The 15677-nt window shown below is 57.4% G+C and overlaps 1 protein-coding gene across 1 annotated transcript in view; it reads right to left on the bottom strand.

Annotated features, from left to right (window-relative positions):
• ALX4 (ALX homeobox 4) overlaps positions 1-9640 on the bottom strand; it is a gene marked incomplete at both ends in the record, with an annotated part of 39034 nt that extends 29394 nt beyond the window's left edge. The window contains one exon of the mRNA XM_084264011.1: positions 9241-9640. Coding sequence (XP_084120137.1) covers positions 9241-9640 — 400 coding nt within the window. The remainder of the gene's footprint in view (positions 1-9240) is intronic.
• Positions 9641-15677: the final 6037 nt, after the last annotated feature.

Raw genomic sequence — 15677 nt, 5'->3', positions numbered from 1 at the left:
TGTCTGCAGGTCCTCTGCCAAATTAGGTGGGTCTTTTCTTCCTCTTGCCTCCTAGCATTTGGCTGTGTCCTGTCTAGCTCAGACTGATATCTGGCTCCAATCTGCTTACGAAGGTTGAGACCAAATCTTGATAAGCCAGGTTATGTCTATAACAGAGTGCTTCTCAGCTCTCAGGTATGGGTCCTTGCCACAGCTGTGCTCCTGACTCCACTCCAAGAGGAGGTCTGGGCATGCACCATGCTAGAGAAGGCTGGAAAAGTGCTCCACAGTGTTTTAAGAGGTCTCACAGCCTCCCAAACCAGAGACCAGCACTATGGTCCAACCTATGGAACGTACCTGTGCCCCAGTGATTGGCCTCAGGCTCTTCTCCATGAACAAGCACTGCAGAGCCAGGCTCTGTCTGGTCTGGCTCCTCTTTCCAGCTGGCCACACTGATGTGTGCTGGCTTCCCATGGGGTCCTGTCTTAAGTGGCATTGCTGGGGCTGGAGAAACCTAACGTTGCAGACCTCACTGTGTTTGTATTACAGAGTACACGTGATGGAAACGGCCAGTCCTGTGAGTGACATAACTCCTGGTGGCAGACCCAACAGAATCAACTCCACGCCTGGCTGGCTGGTACCTCGGTGATCCTTTGGTTTCCTTTTTGAGACTTTTTTTTACTCTTTCAGAAACCTTGCTGTGACTCAGGCCTCCTATTAAGTTTCAGGCTGAACAACATTTTCCTGTTTCCCCTGTTTTGGGAAACATCTTCTGGCCTGTGTCATGTGTGCTCCCCAGCATCGTGCAGAGTTGGTGTCTTGCAACTGGGCTTTAGAATCTCTCTGAGCACTGTCCCAGCACAGAGCCATTCTCAGATTGTTTTCAACCATTTCTGGGAAAACTACCAATGTTGCTCTCACTCCCTGTGCTCAGTTCATAAATTTGTTTTGATTTGATTCTGATGTGAATTACTGACACTCTCTAGTGCTCCTGAGCACTGCAAGCACCTTTGTTATCTGATCCCTCGCTCATCAAAAGAAATTAATACAGTTCCCCATTTCCCTCTTTGTAAACTGCATCCCACTTAGCACCAGCATCGCCGCTCCCAACTGAAGCGGTCAGCCAATATCCCAAGGCCTGAGGAGGCAGTTTCCACTACAGAGAGGAACTGAAGAGACCAGAGGTGTGTGTTTTAGGCATTGGTGTTTGCACACAAAGCACTATCTCCCTAAACACGGTAGCAATCAGATAAGAGGCATTTCAAGACATTACAACTTGGTTTCCGCCAGACAGAAGCCTGCCCAAAATGTTTGTTCTGTCTCTTCTTCAGGTTGCTCACTTCTCATTGACAGCACTTCTCTGATGGGCCCTGACCTAATGTTCACCCACACACACACCTTTGGTTTTGTAGTGTTTTCAGACTTTTACTGAAGAAAGGCTGTTGCTACCTCTATAAGCACCCCCCACGCCCCCCGAGTTTTCAGTCACCTTCAGTGTCTATCAGTGACTAAACCAGTTTACCTCCCAGGCTCCCTCACCGGCTAAAAACCCACTTGCCTGACAGCTAATGAATGTAGTTCTTGCTAATAAAGAATATATTTAGAAATACTACTGATTCCACCGTCTGTCCCTAGCAAAACTGATTAACTGCACGAGATAAATCCTTAAATGGCATCTTCACCAAAAAAAACAACCACCAAACTGAAACCAAACCCAAAAAACCCACCAAAAAAATCCAACCAAATAGAAAAACATATTTAAATTGTCATTTAACTGCTGAGTTAGGCAATACAGTGGTCTTCAATCAGTGCAGATAAGGACAGACCATAGCTCATAACATACCAGCTTGTCATGGCTAAATCCTGCTGGGACTTGCAGATAGCTGCTACTAAATATTGAATCACAGCTATTCTCAACAGAAATACTGTTAAAATCAGTTGCAAACCACCCTCTGTAATAGTGGTCAGACTGCCACCGCTCATCACCCCTCCAAGACAGCGCCTCTTCTTCTTTCCCTGCCTCTTCTCATTCATTTCTGTTCCTTCCTTCCCTCCACCCCCCTCCCCCATTCCCCAACGACCCCCTATTCCTCATTGACCCGTCTTTCTTTGACCAAAAAATGTCCCTAGAAGCGTCACAGTGATCACAAGTGCTCTTCTACATCATGCCCACTTATGTGACAGTCAAAGTATGAAGGCGCTGTGCAGGTATGAGTGAAAGCACGACTAAGCAGAATCACCAGCATGTGAAATAACACTGATTCATCTAACTTACACAGAAAATAAAGTGTTGACCATTTATTTAATATATGTAAGCAGCTCTTCTTCTTTACATCCGAACTTCCATTTACAAGTCGAGGCAGCCAGCAGACATGTAACTATGGTAAATTGCTTGAGCATTTAATTTATATCCAGTGCTCCCATACATCTCTTAGTCAATGATTCTCAAGTCACAGGGGTCCTATATTAGCTGTGCTACAGCTCAGGCTCATTGTCATCCGGACCTGTTTCTCTTTTCCTTCTGGAAATCTATCTGTGTGAAGGTACTTGATGTATGCTTTCCAAGCTGATTAACAAATAAGATGGGACGTTTTGGGGTTTTTTTTTCCCCCAAATGTGTAGGAGGAACACTCAGAAACACATGGCTTACGGGAAAGAGGTTTCCAAGCATTTTCTAATAAGCAGGGACCAGCCCATAGCTTGCTTTGGCCAGTATAGGACAAGACGTTTTTTAAGAATTAAACCAATCCTCTGGATTGGCAAATTGAGCCTACTTTATGTACTGTGAGACATAAGAACACACCAGTTGCTACAGCTTCTTGCACCGAATAAAGACCCAGCCATTGGGAAGACTGAATTAATTCCCCTCTAAAACCAAAATCAGGACTTCTGCCCTGTGAGTTTTCTGATTCCGTTAGTGAGCTCCTTCTCCAGCCCACCACGAGCCTCCTTCTGTCCCAGCCATGGCCCTGGGAAGGTCACACTGATGCCACTGAGTGGTGACAGCTTGACCTTGCACAAGCCACTCTGGGGTTCCGAGTGTCAGTTTTTCTAGCTGCAAAATGGGAAGAAAAGTTCCTTACTGCCACAGGATGCATCACGCTTCTTACCTGAGAATTTGTACCCAAATGCCCTGAACAGGACCTGCAAGACTTAGGGACTTCAGGGAGCGAAACTGGCAAAAAAGCTGGGACATGGGGTAACTGAATGGACAGAACTGTGGCTAGAGATGTCCTTTAAGAAGTAGACCTTGGATCTGAGCCTCCCAGACACCAGCTCCCTCCTACAAAGGGAAACTCATCATGGCTTTGAACGAAGGGCTTGGAAAAGGAATAAATCTTCAAGATCTGAGGGATTGAAGTCTGCACATTAGCTCCCCTTAAACCCTGAGTGCATTTAAACTTGGGAGGTTAGAAACCACAGCCAAAGAAATCTCTTTTGATTCACAACTTGTTTTGAGCAGTCACCCATAAAGCAGCCAGTGAATCACTCCAGCCAGTTAGTCATGCAACCACACTGCATGTACACTCAAAAGGCAGCGCAAAATAAACAGCCTGCAGCTCCAGATAACACACACAGAGCTCATTTGCGCTATCTGGCATCAGCATATATTGTTAATAGGACTCCTACACCAAACCCTTAGGAAAAGGCGCACTCGGTAAGCATCTCCAAATCTCTCTCCCCATCAGTATTTTTTTCTCGTCTGCTTCGCACCGTGTTGCTTTCAAAACAATTAAGACTAGTAAAAGTTTTAAGGCTCTTTCTCTCTCTTCCCGCACCCTCCTCGTGGCTGATAACATCCTGCCGGGGTTACAAGCGTGCGCTGCAGAACTGCAGGGCTAAAGCGGAGTTAATCCCAATCGGCAGCGGGCAAATCGAAAATAAACAGCTCTAGTGCGAAAAGAAATCTTCCTGCAAGGAGGGAGCGGCAGGGATACAGGGGGAGGGAGGCTCCCGGTCCTTTGACACATGAGTGTTATAAACAGCTCGGGTCAGGAATCCTATAAAAGCTTCCAGCCAGATCTACCGTCCAAGTCAAGAGAAGCGGAAAAACATCTTTGGAAAGAGCCGCGAATTAAAAATCTTCCTGCGCAGCCGGGGTGAGGAGCGTGAGCCCTACCTTCGCGTCCTGCTCCCTGAGGAAATCCCGCAGGTTCCCGCGGAAGAGATCCCGCACCTCCGAGTGTCTGTTCAAACAGAGCCTTAGCCAAACTCCTGGCGAGAGCTCCCTCCCCTCCCTGGGAGGGTGCCGGAGCCCTTGAATGGCAGATCTGGTGGCCCTATTGTGGAAAAGAGAGGGCGATTGCCAGGGCGGTGTCAGCAGCACGCCGGGAGCCGGCCGTCGAGCCTCGCCGGGCAGCCGGCCCTGCAGCACCCGGGAAGGGGCCGGCCCTGCCGCCCCGCTCCCCTCCAGCTCGCCTCCCGCTCTCACTGGCTCCACTCGCCCAATTCTTCTCCCTGAAACCCGCCAGGGTCCCGTCGTCCCCCCCACCTTCCCCACTCGCCCCTCCCTCTCCCGCATACCTCTCCCCTTTATACTCTCCTGTTGCCCCCCCGCGAGGATCGCGGCAGCAGCATCTCCCCACCCCCGACCTCTCCCCCCCAACCCCGGCGGGGAGAGGTGTGGGGGGGGAGCCCGTTCACACCCCGCCTGCCTCCCCGACGGCGCTTTTATTCGCGGGAAGAAGCCCGAGCAGGAGCCCTCGAAATCAAAGCTACGGAGAGAGGGAAGGGAGGGTAGGACCGGGGTGGCCGCCGCAGCCCGTAATCTGGCCCCTCCCCAAGCGCTCTGCACCCCGCGCCGGGCGAGGAGCAGCGGCCGTCGTGCCCCGTCCCCCCGCGGTGGCGGAGCTGTTCTCATTAGGGCGGGCGGAGGCCCGGGGGACCCGTAGCAGTTCCCAGACCCCGAGGGGGAAAAGGCACGGCATCACCCAGCGCGGAGGAGCCCTGCAAGGGTCCTGGTGAGAGCACACGGCGCGGGATGCTCCCTCCCGCCCCGAGCTGGAACCGGGGGAAGGGCGCAGGATGCCTCCGGTCCTTCCCGGCGACAGGCGAGCTCCGCAAAGCCCTTGAACATCGGCGGGGGCTCTGCGCGGCGCCGCGGGGAGCCCCGAGCGCCTGGCAGCGAGCGGTCTCTCACGGGAGGCAACGGGGGGGACCGCCAGCGAGCTCGTTCCTGCCGTGCCTGCAGTTTGCATTACATTAGGGGGAGGAGGAGGAGGAGGAGGAGGAGAAATGCATTAAAAGTGTCGATTTAAAGAAAAGAAAACCCCCACGCAGCGAGGCTCTGATTCCTACGGCAGTTGCTTTCCGCACTTCTATTAATAAACAACGCAGTTTAGGCTGCGCTTTTTTATTTGCTCGCTAAATAAAAGAAACGGTCGCTATTTGCATAACCCGGCACTTTAAAAGAGTTTCCTCCGTTAGAGAAAGTCCGTTTCCTTTCTCCCGTTTCCTTCGAGCAAACATCCCCTTCACATTCGCCCTCACTCCCCAAAGGGTCTTTTTCCAGCCCGTATTTCTAAGGCAGCGATACACGTACGGGTACACGCGTACGTATGGTTCAAGACACATAACTTACTTCAGCTCCACGCAGTAGAAATAGCAAATCAGATTACTACAGCACATAAATCATCCGAAAGCTTTTTTTTCTTCCCTCCTCCGAAGCCAAGATATATAACCTGTTCTGAGGGCTTTTATTTAAGATTTCGACTTTAATTGCCGGTGCCGGTCTGCGGGATAACCCGCACGCCTGTGTAACGGCGAGGAAGCCGTGCGGGGTCACCGGACCGTCGGCCGAGGGAGCCCCGTCGGGAGCCCCCTCAGAGCCAGGCCGGCAGCCGCCGCTCTGAAGGGGCCGCGGGAAGCCCGGCCGGGAGCCAGGGCCGCCCGGTATCACCGTCCGTGCCAGCAGTCGGGCTGGAAGCGCTCTGGCGGCTGCTGCTCGCGTCCGCCGTGTATTTACGGCCGCAGATCTCCCCGGCCTATATTTATACGTACAATGCGACGGAAGGGCTTAGATCTAGAAATAGAAGCCGAGAGCAATAGATGGCAGACACGGGCTTTTTATAACTCGAAACAACTTGTTTATCAAATAATTAAAATAAAATTAAACCAACGAAAGGCGGGGGACACCCTCTCCCACTGGCTTGTGGGGTGCCCGCCGTGCCTCCTGCCCTCCCGGGCCCCGCCGCACTGCCCGGCCGCTCCGCGCTGGCCTCGCCCGGGGGCTCTGCTAAGCGAGAAGGGGAGGAGAGGGACGACTGCGGGGAGCGGCATCCCCCGGGCAGTGAGGAGACCAGCTCTGAGCCCGCAGTAGCTCCGGACACAGCTCCGGTCGCGGGGGAAAACCGTCCGGCTGATCGCTGCCCGGCGGGAGAGCCTGCCGCGGTGTCCGCCTCGGGTTTGTCGTGGGGTTTGGTTTGGCGTTCTCTTTTTGTGGGGGAGAGTGCTAGCTTTGTTTGTTTGTTTGTTTGTTTGTTTTAAACTGGGGGACTTAGGGACACGGCGTCCCACCACCCCAGCATCCTCCTCAACCCCGGACAACCGGGAACTCGGGGAACCACCAGTCCCCGCCGCGCTCCTCCCCGCCTGCACAATGCGCACGGCAGTACCAGCACCGAAGCGACCGGGGGAGAAGGGGGCTCGGCGGGAGGCAGCGGGGCAGCCATCTGCTCTCCGGCTTCCCAGGCAAAACCCTCCAGTAGTTCTGCCCCCGCGGCTCCCATCCTGCCTGCGGGTCAGCTGCCCACGATTGCCCTCGCTGCGGAGGTAGAGGACGGGTCTTTCTTCCCCCGCTCCCACGCACGCCGAGGGTGCCCACCCGGGCTCGGTGCATTTCTCGGTCCCTCTAGCAGGGCGCGGGAGCTCCCGGGGTACATCACCCCCGGTTTAGCCACCGGAGCGAGGGCGGCCAAGCACGTACGGGTGCCGCGGTCGCTTTGCAAACTCGCGATCTGTTTGTTATTATTATTATTGAGCCTCTCTCTTCATCCATTAACAGTTATTATTATTGCTATTAATTATCCTCGCGGATCCATGTGTCTCTTATTACAGCCCCTCGTCCCCAGCCACATCACACGGGGCTCACAGGGAGCGCGGGGCCGGGCCGGGCCACCCGCCGCCGCCGCGGGGCTCCCGCTGAAGCCAAGACCGGATCCCCGCTCGAAAATAAATCGCGGGGGGACCCCGACGGCGTTAAGGAGGGAGATAAACCCGTGTGGCTCTACCGGGGGTTGTAACGCGTCATCACAAACTGAGCCGGCGCCTTGGGCTTTGTACCCTGCAACAAGAAGGGAGCAGGTTAGGAGGGCGAGATGGCAGGCCGGCCGGGAAGGCTCTGCCGCGGCGGCCCAGGAAGGCACCGGGCACTGCCCCGCGCTCCCGCTTCGCCCGGAGGGAGCGGACAGTGGGCCCGGCTAGCCGTGGCGGCGCATCCCCGCAGGACTCCCCAGCCCGACCGTGCGCCGGCCCAGGCAGCATCCGCGGATGCGGAGCGTACCTTATTGCCTGCGTGGGGTTCTCCGCCTACGGGGAACGGGCAGGAAAAGAGCGGGAGCAAACCTCAGCCTAAGCCCCGCAGGAACGAGCGCGAAAGCAGCCCCTCAGCCAGAGACCTCCTGCCGCTCCGCAGCCCGGAGAGGAAACACCCGGGGGGAGAGGGTAGGGGGGCGGGCAGGAGCCGTGCGGGCCGGGGCGGGAGCAGAGCGCGGCCCGGGGTTGAGGGGGACGGGATCGACCTTTGCCCGGCCCGGCGGAGAGCCGGCAGCGTGACCGAGCGCAGGGCAGCTGGGCTCTGCCTCAGGTTCCCGGGCACGGTACCCTGGCTAGGGCTTAACACCTTTTCCCCGGGAACCTGTGCGTGGGGGAATCGGGTCTCTGGACCCATAATCGGTGACACCTTGGCTGCAAGCAGGGGGTGATGGGCGCGACGCCTGAACGCGGCCCGGCAGGCCGGGTTTTGGGAGATGGGTAGGAGGAAGGTGCCTCTGCCTTTTAAGTCGAGAGCTTGGGGAAAGGGAAAGAGGGCACACTAGCCAAAATGACGGCGAAAACCTAGAGGTGGGACGGCTTGCCTGATCCAGGCCTCTCCCGGCTTCCCAGCGCCCCCACTCCGCAGCCACCGCCCGATTTAGGATACCCTGGTACGTCCCTGTCGGTGTCCCTGCCCGGCGGGGTCAAGGTGGACCAGAGAGCATCGAGGATGGGGAACGCGGCCTTCCCCGTCAGCAAGGATGCGATGAATCCAGGCCGGGACAGCCGCCCTACCCGCAGAGATCACCGGGAGGGAGAGGAAGATGTTTCATTTCTATTTTCTCCTCTTCAGAAAAATAATTGGGGGTGGGGGGTGTACTTGTTTGGTTGTTAGCTTTTATACTAATTTTGGGTTGTTGGTGTTTCGGTTATTTTGGGGTTTGGTGGTGGTGTTTTTTGTTGGGTTGGGGGTTTTTTGAGGGGGGAAAGGGAGTTACTTAGGTTTGGGTTTTTTTATCTTTTGCCTAACCGCCTCGATACATCAGAAACCTGCCTAAAAATTCTTTGAAACCCCAGGTTCGGAGACGACGCGAGAAGCGAGCCCGTTTCAGGCTGTCCTGCCGGGAGCCGGTTCAAGGGAGTGTCCTAATTGCCGCTAATGACCCGCGGAGAGGATGCGAGTGGGTTATCTGCAGCCGGGCAGGAATCAATTAGGGGAGAAAGTGCGAGACAGGAAAATGGGAGAGATTGTTCCAGCGGGAAGCGAAGATTTCGCTGAAACACTCCAGAAATTCTCCCTCTGCAAGACAGCCCCCGTAGAGAATATTTGGTGCTCCTCTCCTTTCTCTTTCTGTTTCCCTCCTGGGTTACTGCGGATTCCCGGCATTGCCCACAAGCTAACGCTTCCCAGGAGCGCACCGGCCCCGCTCGGAAACTGCGATTAAAATAATCGCAAAGCGGAACAGGGAAGGGGAGGGAGCGGGGGGGTAAGGGGGACGACTGTGGCTTCCCGGGGGCATCGCGGGCTCTAGACCCAGCCACTCGGGGGGCGCAGCGGCCCCCACCACGGCGGGATAGGGCTGCCCGCTGGTGCGCTGCGCGCCGCGGCTGGCAGGGCTGCTCGCCGCACCGGAGCCGGGCAAAGTCTCCTTGACCCCGGGAGGACTTGTCCTGCCGTCCAGCCACCCCCCGTCCCCTCCTCCCACTCCCGGGAGGCCCTTTCCAGCCCCGGGCGTCTCTCTCCGGTTTCGCCCGCGGTGCTTCCCCCGCCGCAAGCCAAGGACTCACCGTAACAGGAGACCTGCAGAGCTCCGTTGTGGCCGCTGCTCTCTTGCAGCTTGAGGTTGCTCTCCGGGGGGGTTTTGCAGGGGCCTCGCTGCATGTAGAGGTGCGGCGGCTGCTGCTGCTGCGCAGGGTATTTGTTAAAGGAGGCCGGAGTCCCGGCGGAGCCGGGAGCCTGCACGCTGCCATCCAGGGACTGACATTCCTGCTGGCTGTAGCGGCTCCGGCACTTAGTGCTGCTGTCACCAAAGCCTTGTCCTTTGCTGGCCAGGAAAGAAGGGCTGAACTTGTCACTTGCTTGAAATGCCCTAAAAGGCGAGGAGCCTTCTGTGCCCTGGGAGGCTGCGTTGTAGTAGGAATCCATGGCAGCCGGATCACAATAAGAAACACAAGTATCAGCATTCATTCCTAAAATTAAAAGGCCCGAGTGTCCTTAATGCGCTTGGAGGGGCACCAGGAACCTCTCTTTCTCTCTCCCTCTCGCATACACACACACTCACAGCTGGGCCAGGGAGCTCTAAGAGGATTCAGATGTTCTTGAAAGCTGACCAGATCTCCAAACCCCCTTAAGATCTCGCACAGTAAAAGGGGTCTTTTTCTTTCCCTCCCTCTCTCTCTCTCTCTTTTACACACACGCACACACTCGCCCTCCGTCTCTCCCTCCAAAGTATCTACACTCTAAAGAGTCTCTTCTTTGCACTCCCCCCCCCCCCCCCCCCGCATAGGAAAAAAGAAAAAAGAAAAAAAAAAGGAAAAAATAGAAAGGGAGAGACCTCTCGCCCAATTAATATGTAGATGATGACAGTGGAGGGGAGGGGGCCCAGGAAGGGGTGTGTGGAAGCAGAGGGGATGGAGGTCGTATCTTTTGTACTAAAAAAAAAAAAACCACCCACCCAAAAAACAACCCACAACCCCAAAATTTTTTTATGATTGAAAAAATAGAAAATCGAACAGATGACATGAACACCACGAAGGGATAGACGTGAGATCCACGGAGGCGGAAGCACCGGGGACGAGTTAATGGTCATGACACGCTCGGTTCGCTGTCCTCTGCTCACCGCCCCCACCTGTAGGGACCCCCACCGCCGCCATCCCCTCCTCTGTATTCCAGGCGATACGGATCTCCCCCGCAGCTATATGCATTTAACTTCCCCCCACCAACCTGGCCTTAACCCCTTCAGCACCGGCAGCTCTCCCAGCGCTGCCCTGAGCCTTTCGCGTCCTCCCAGCACATCGCCAGGCAAGCTCTCCACAGCATCTCGCCGCATGTTCATTATCGCCATTATTTATTTACCTCCCAAACGTGCTCTCTCCAGGTGTAAAACAACTGGGGTAAAGCGGGAGGGCAGCAGGGAGGGGTTTTAACAGGATCACCAGGCACACAAAGTTGGCCATGGCTTCTGGGACTTGCCAGAGGTGAACTTGCAAAGGGACAGAGGTTGGCAGGAGCCCTTTTTGGTTTGAGGGGTCAATGGCAACCCAAAAAGGGCTTACAAATAAATCAATACTCACCTTCCGTCGTTCCCTCCCCCCCCCCCCCCCCCCCGTACTGCCATTCACCATGATTCCCCTCCTCCCCCGGTTAACGCCTGCTACCCCCTTACACTTACTCTTACCCTGCCTTCCTCCCATCCCCACATCTGGTTTCTATTGCTCGCTTACCTTGAAGTTTTCAGTAATAAAGATATTACGCAAACTACATCCACAGTTCTTCACTTAAAGGAAAAAAAAAAGGGGGGGGGGGAAGAGAGGAAAAAAAGGAAAGGGAAGGGAAGAAAGGAGAAGAGGAAAGGGAAGAAAAGAAGACCCTTAACCTCTTCGGGAGCGCGGGCCGCGGCGGAACCGGCTGCCGGGTGGTGATGGGAGGGGGGGGAGCGGGGGCATCGGCGGCGGCGCTGGGCTCCCGACGGGCTCTCCCCCCGGGGCCCGGCCCATGTGTTCTCCCTTCTCCTCCCGACTTCCTCCCTCCAGTGCAGAGATGGGGGGATTCCCGTGGCTTTCATCTGTATGTGTATAGCTGGGTACGCGGGTTGGGGGGAGAGGGATGCAGCTCGGGGGGACGCGGGCGGCGGGACTGGGCTGCGGCCCCTGGGGCGACGGTTCGGGGGTTGAGGGGGTCGGTGGCCCGTGGCCGCCGCCCCCCTCTGTCCCCAGGACCTTTCTCCAGGAACAAGACCGGTACCGCCGTTTCCATTAGCTCGGATCTGACAAGAGCAGCCCCCCGTCCCCTCGCCGCCCAGACGCAGAGGGATTTCCAGCGAGGCTGTCGTTCAGAACAGCCAGGGACGGATTCATTTACTAGATTCCAAACCGTTTTTGCGAGTCTCCCTCAGAGCAGCGCTGGGCTCGCTCAGCTTTCTGGTCCAAGAAAGCTTTCAGAGGATTTGCCTTCCTTATTCTCTTTATTACCTTGCTTAATTCTTTCCTCGTCGTTACTCTCTCCCCTTCCGAACTCCCACACCCCAGCCCCCCCGCCCCCCTTCTCCACGACTTTAGAATAAAGCTAACCAACTCAGCGCAGGGGAGTCTTCCTAAAACAAAACCAAACCAAACCAAAGCACTTCGGGGCTCCCACATCCCGGGCTCGCCGCCGCGCTCACGGAGGTGCGTAACGAGCGCGTAAACATGGCTTTCCCAGCCGGCTACACCCCGAGCAGTTATTTCGGCGAAGGAAGAAGCAGCCTAAAAGGAGATGATGTGAGGGCAGCCCTCGGTGCCGCGGCGTTATACTCGGCCTCGGGATTCCTCTCTGGCAAATAGCAGCAAGGAGAAAAAACTAAAGAGATACGATTCCGGGGTCGGGAAGGAGATCATTAAACCCAAAAATTACATCATTCAAAAGCGCTGCGGTGCAGGGACTCGCAGAGGCAGTCCGGCTTGGCCGAGCCGTAAGAGGGCTGCCCGGGGTCTGCCTCGGTCGGGGCGCTCCGCCAGCCTCTACTTGTATTAAACTGTAACGAAAAGTCTATTAGTTCCTAATCAGGACTAATCCGCAGCCCCGCGAAAAGGACCGCAATAAAATCCTCTCTCTAATGGCCAATTTGTGTCCCTGGAAGCGGGAGGTTAATTTGGGAATCGTTACCGGGGGAAAGGGTGCTCGCAAATACCTGGCGATCTGGCGGGGGTGTGTGTTTGGAGGGGGGAGTGGGGGACGACAATAATCGGGGAATCGCTTTTCTCGGCGGTTTTCGTTTGGCTGGGTTGGGTTTTGCGTGAAGTCCTCGCAGCAGATTTGATGGGGGATTCCCCCGGCCCCCGTTAGCTTGGAGAGGAGCCTTGTGAACATAAAAGCAAGCAGACAGCCTGCAGCCGCCCTCCCCGCTAAACGAGGCGGTGGGGCTGCGTGTCGCGGCGCTGCCGGGGCGGCCGTGTCGATCCGCCGGCGGGGCTCCGCGCTCCCGGTGCCGCCGCACCCCGCCGGGAGGGCTGCCGGCTCCGGGGCGAAGGGAGCATCCCCTCTGCGGGAGCGAGGATCGACAGAGCAGGGGCAGAAAGGGACACGTACCACCCGAAACTCGGTTCTCACCATTTTTTCCTCCGAGTGACCCCCAAACCTGTCCCGTCCCTTCACCAAATGCTTCCAAACGGGAAGGACGAAATTGCGGCCGAACGGTCTGCGCTCCGCAGCGGCCGGTTGCCACTAGCGTACGTACATGTGCTTTATATCGACACCGTTTCCAGGTACGGTCCCTGTTGGTTTTGGAAGGGGTCAGTGCCGAGGGTCCCTTCCCACAGCAGGCTGCGGGGCTGGCGACCCCAGGTGAGAACCTACTGGTCCCGCGTTTAGGGACTGCAGCTCCCACCGGGAAGTCACTGCTGGGGGAATCGCCCGGGTCTCCAGCTCCGGGCTATGCAGGTGTCCTCTCCCGCCGACACCCCCGGGAGAAGGGAGCAGCCCGGGGCAGCCCTTCCTGACTTGTTTTCGGGGAGTCGGTTCCTCTCCACCAGGGCAGGAGCGGGCATCGCTTCCGGGTGAGGACCCGGTGAGAGGGGCAGGCGATAGCGATCGGACCCTAAATCTCGATCTCTGTCAGAAAAAAGTATCTTTATTCCCGGGACATTTTGACACTCAGGATTGTGTCACGTCCAGGGAAAAGGCAGAGGTGCCCGCTGGCCCCCGAACACCTCGGGGGATAGGCAGCGGGGGACTGCGGGGAGCGGGCAGCCGGGAGGGCGGCGGGGACGAACCCGGTTCTCGCAGGGGGCCGGGGGAAGAAGGCAGGAATGCGCTTCTCTTTCCCAGCCACCGCTGGCAGAAAACCACCCTGTGTCCCGTCCCGTATATCCACCCAAGCCTCCACCGTCCTCCCGGGGCTGCGGCCGCTCGGGGCTGACCTGGGGCTGGTGCCGGTGTCTGCGGGCGGGTCGGCTGGGGAGAAGCACAGCATGGCTCCGAGGTGCCTGGTCCAGCACCCCAGGTCCTTCCCGCTCCACCCGGGGTGGGAAAGTAAGTACCCCGGTTGAGGGAGTGAGCTCATTTCACTGGGAAAAGGCTGGAGAGAGAGGGGGATCTTTCACACCGTTCCATCACGGCTCTTCCGCAGAGCTTTGCTCTTGGAAACTGCCTCCACTTTGTTTCCCCATCGGTTTGGTTTGTGTGGTCACTTCAGGGCTGCCGGGCTCCTTTTGTAGAGCATGGAGACCTGAAGGCGACCTATTTATACCACCACTGCTGGATAAGAGAGAGGGAAGAAAAATATTTGTGCTATTCTCCCAAACTTGGGTTTTTTTTTTCTTTTTAAAATTTTTTCTTTTTTTCTTTTTCCTTTCCAGTGGGACGAAGGTTACATCTTTATTTCGGGAGCGGAGCCTGCCTAGCGACAGTCCCGCCAGTACCTGCCGCTGGCTCCAGCCGCCCGCCGGGCCCCGGGCTGGGGCCCGAGCTGCGCCGCGGCGGGGTTTTTTGCTCTCTCGCCCTCGGCTCTCTTCCTCGGGGAGAAGCGTATATGCATTTGTATGAGATGTCGGTTGTTACTCAAACGCCTTCTTCGTGCCACGAAGCCGACCCGCTCCTCTACTGCCTGGGGGAACCGGGGCACAGGAAGGGGGTGGGGGGACAGCGGCTGGGGGTGACGGGGCTGCCACGGCCTGCTCTGCTCGCACGACCCCGGGGAATGGGAAAGCCCCCGCCCGCCTCCCCGACGACACGGGTCGGGCTCCGCGGGTCGCTCCGGGCCGCAAGGCTTTCTAAGCCAAGCTTTACGCCACCACCCCCGTTTAAATTTTTGTTTCCTTCCTTTTAAAATATTTTAATTTTGCTTTATTTTCCCGGGAAGCGCCGCGCTGGCCTCAAGCTGCACTCAGCCAAGGGCACTTCTTTACCCGCTCCTGCACTCAGCCCCCGGGGCCGCCGCGGCCCGAGAAGGGCGGCTGTGCCCGCCCCGGCGCTGCGCGGCCGGGCCTGAGGTCCGAACCCCTCGGTCCCGTCCTACCCTCGCCGTCCCCAGGAAAAAACCCCATGGAAAATCACTGCTTTTGACATCGCGCTCCGGGGGCCCCCGATGACGCCACTACGTGAGAGCCAATGGGGAGGCGGAGCAGGGGCAGCCCCAGCGCTCCTCGCTCCGCGACCCCGCTCCGCTCCGCGCCCCGCCTCGGGTCCCGCCGGGCGCGGCGGGGCTGGTGGCCCGGCCCGGGCTGAGCCTGGAGGGGAGGCTCAGGCTCAGGCCGGCGGTCTCCCTTGGACTTTGGCCTGGACGTCAGAGGTCGCGCCGGGCCGGGTTGTAGCCCTGCCGCTCACTTGGTCCCGCTTCCAAGTACCCCGAACACAATCCGCGAGATCTATATTTGATTTGCCACCTTAGGGCTGAAATTTTCAGTGGCTCTCTGTAAAATCCTCCCTGCGGGGAGAAACCCACTTGCTATTCATTTCCTCGATATTTTCCGTTTGCGTGTGACCTTGCCAGATCTCTCGCTGAAGTCAGGGGTTATATTCTCTGCTTCAATACGAAGCCCCGGCGCAGGGCAGGCGGAGCGGCTCGCAGGCTGTCCGGGCGGCACAGAGGATTAGCGCCCGGGGCTGCCCCGCGGTTTGTGCCGGGGGCTTCCCGAGAGGATGCACGGCAGAGCGCGGGGTGGCTGAGGGAGGCGGGCAGGCTCGGCTCGGCGGGGCAGGAGACCCCGGGGGATGCGGCGCCGCGCTCTGGGTACCATCCCAGCTGTGCTGTAGGTTGTGCTACCGGAGTGGGAGGACCCACCACCCCAAGCGCCCAGCGCCTTGCTCTGGTCCTGGGAGCAGGGCAAAAGGCAGCCCCCAGCGCCTGTGACCTTTCGGGGACGAGGGCTGTGATGCGCCGCGGAGGAGGCATTTCCCCGTGGGGTACGGCGGCCTGGGAATGTCCTCTCTGCCCCGTGTCTGAAACAAAGAGGTCGTGGAGAAGGGGGCTCCGAGCCGAAGGCATCCAGTAGCAGTTGGTGCACCTGTCAGCGCGGCGAGAGCGGCT

The sequence above is a fragment of the Gallinula chloropus genome, assembly GCF_964237585.1.
Source record: "Gallinula chloropus genome assembly, chromosome: 4".
Taxonomy (NCBI): domain Eukaryota; kingdom Metazoa; phylum Chordata; class Aves; order Gruiformes; family Rallidae; genus Gallinula; species Gallinula chloropus.
The sequence above is the reverse complement of the archived record's forward strand: the minus strand, read 5'-3'. Positions and strand labels throughout refer to the sequence as shown.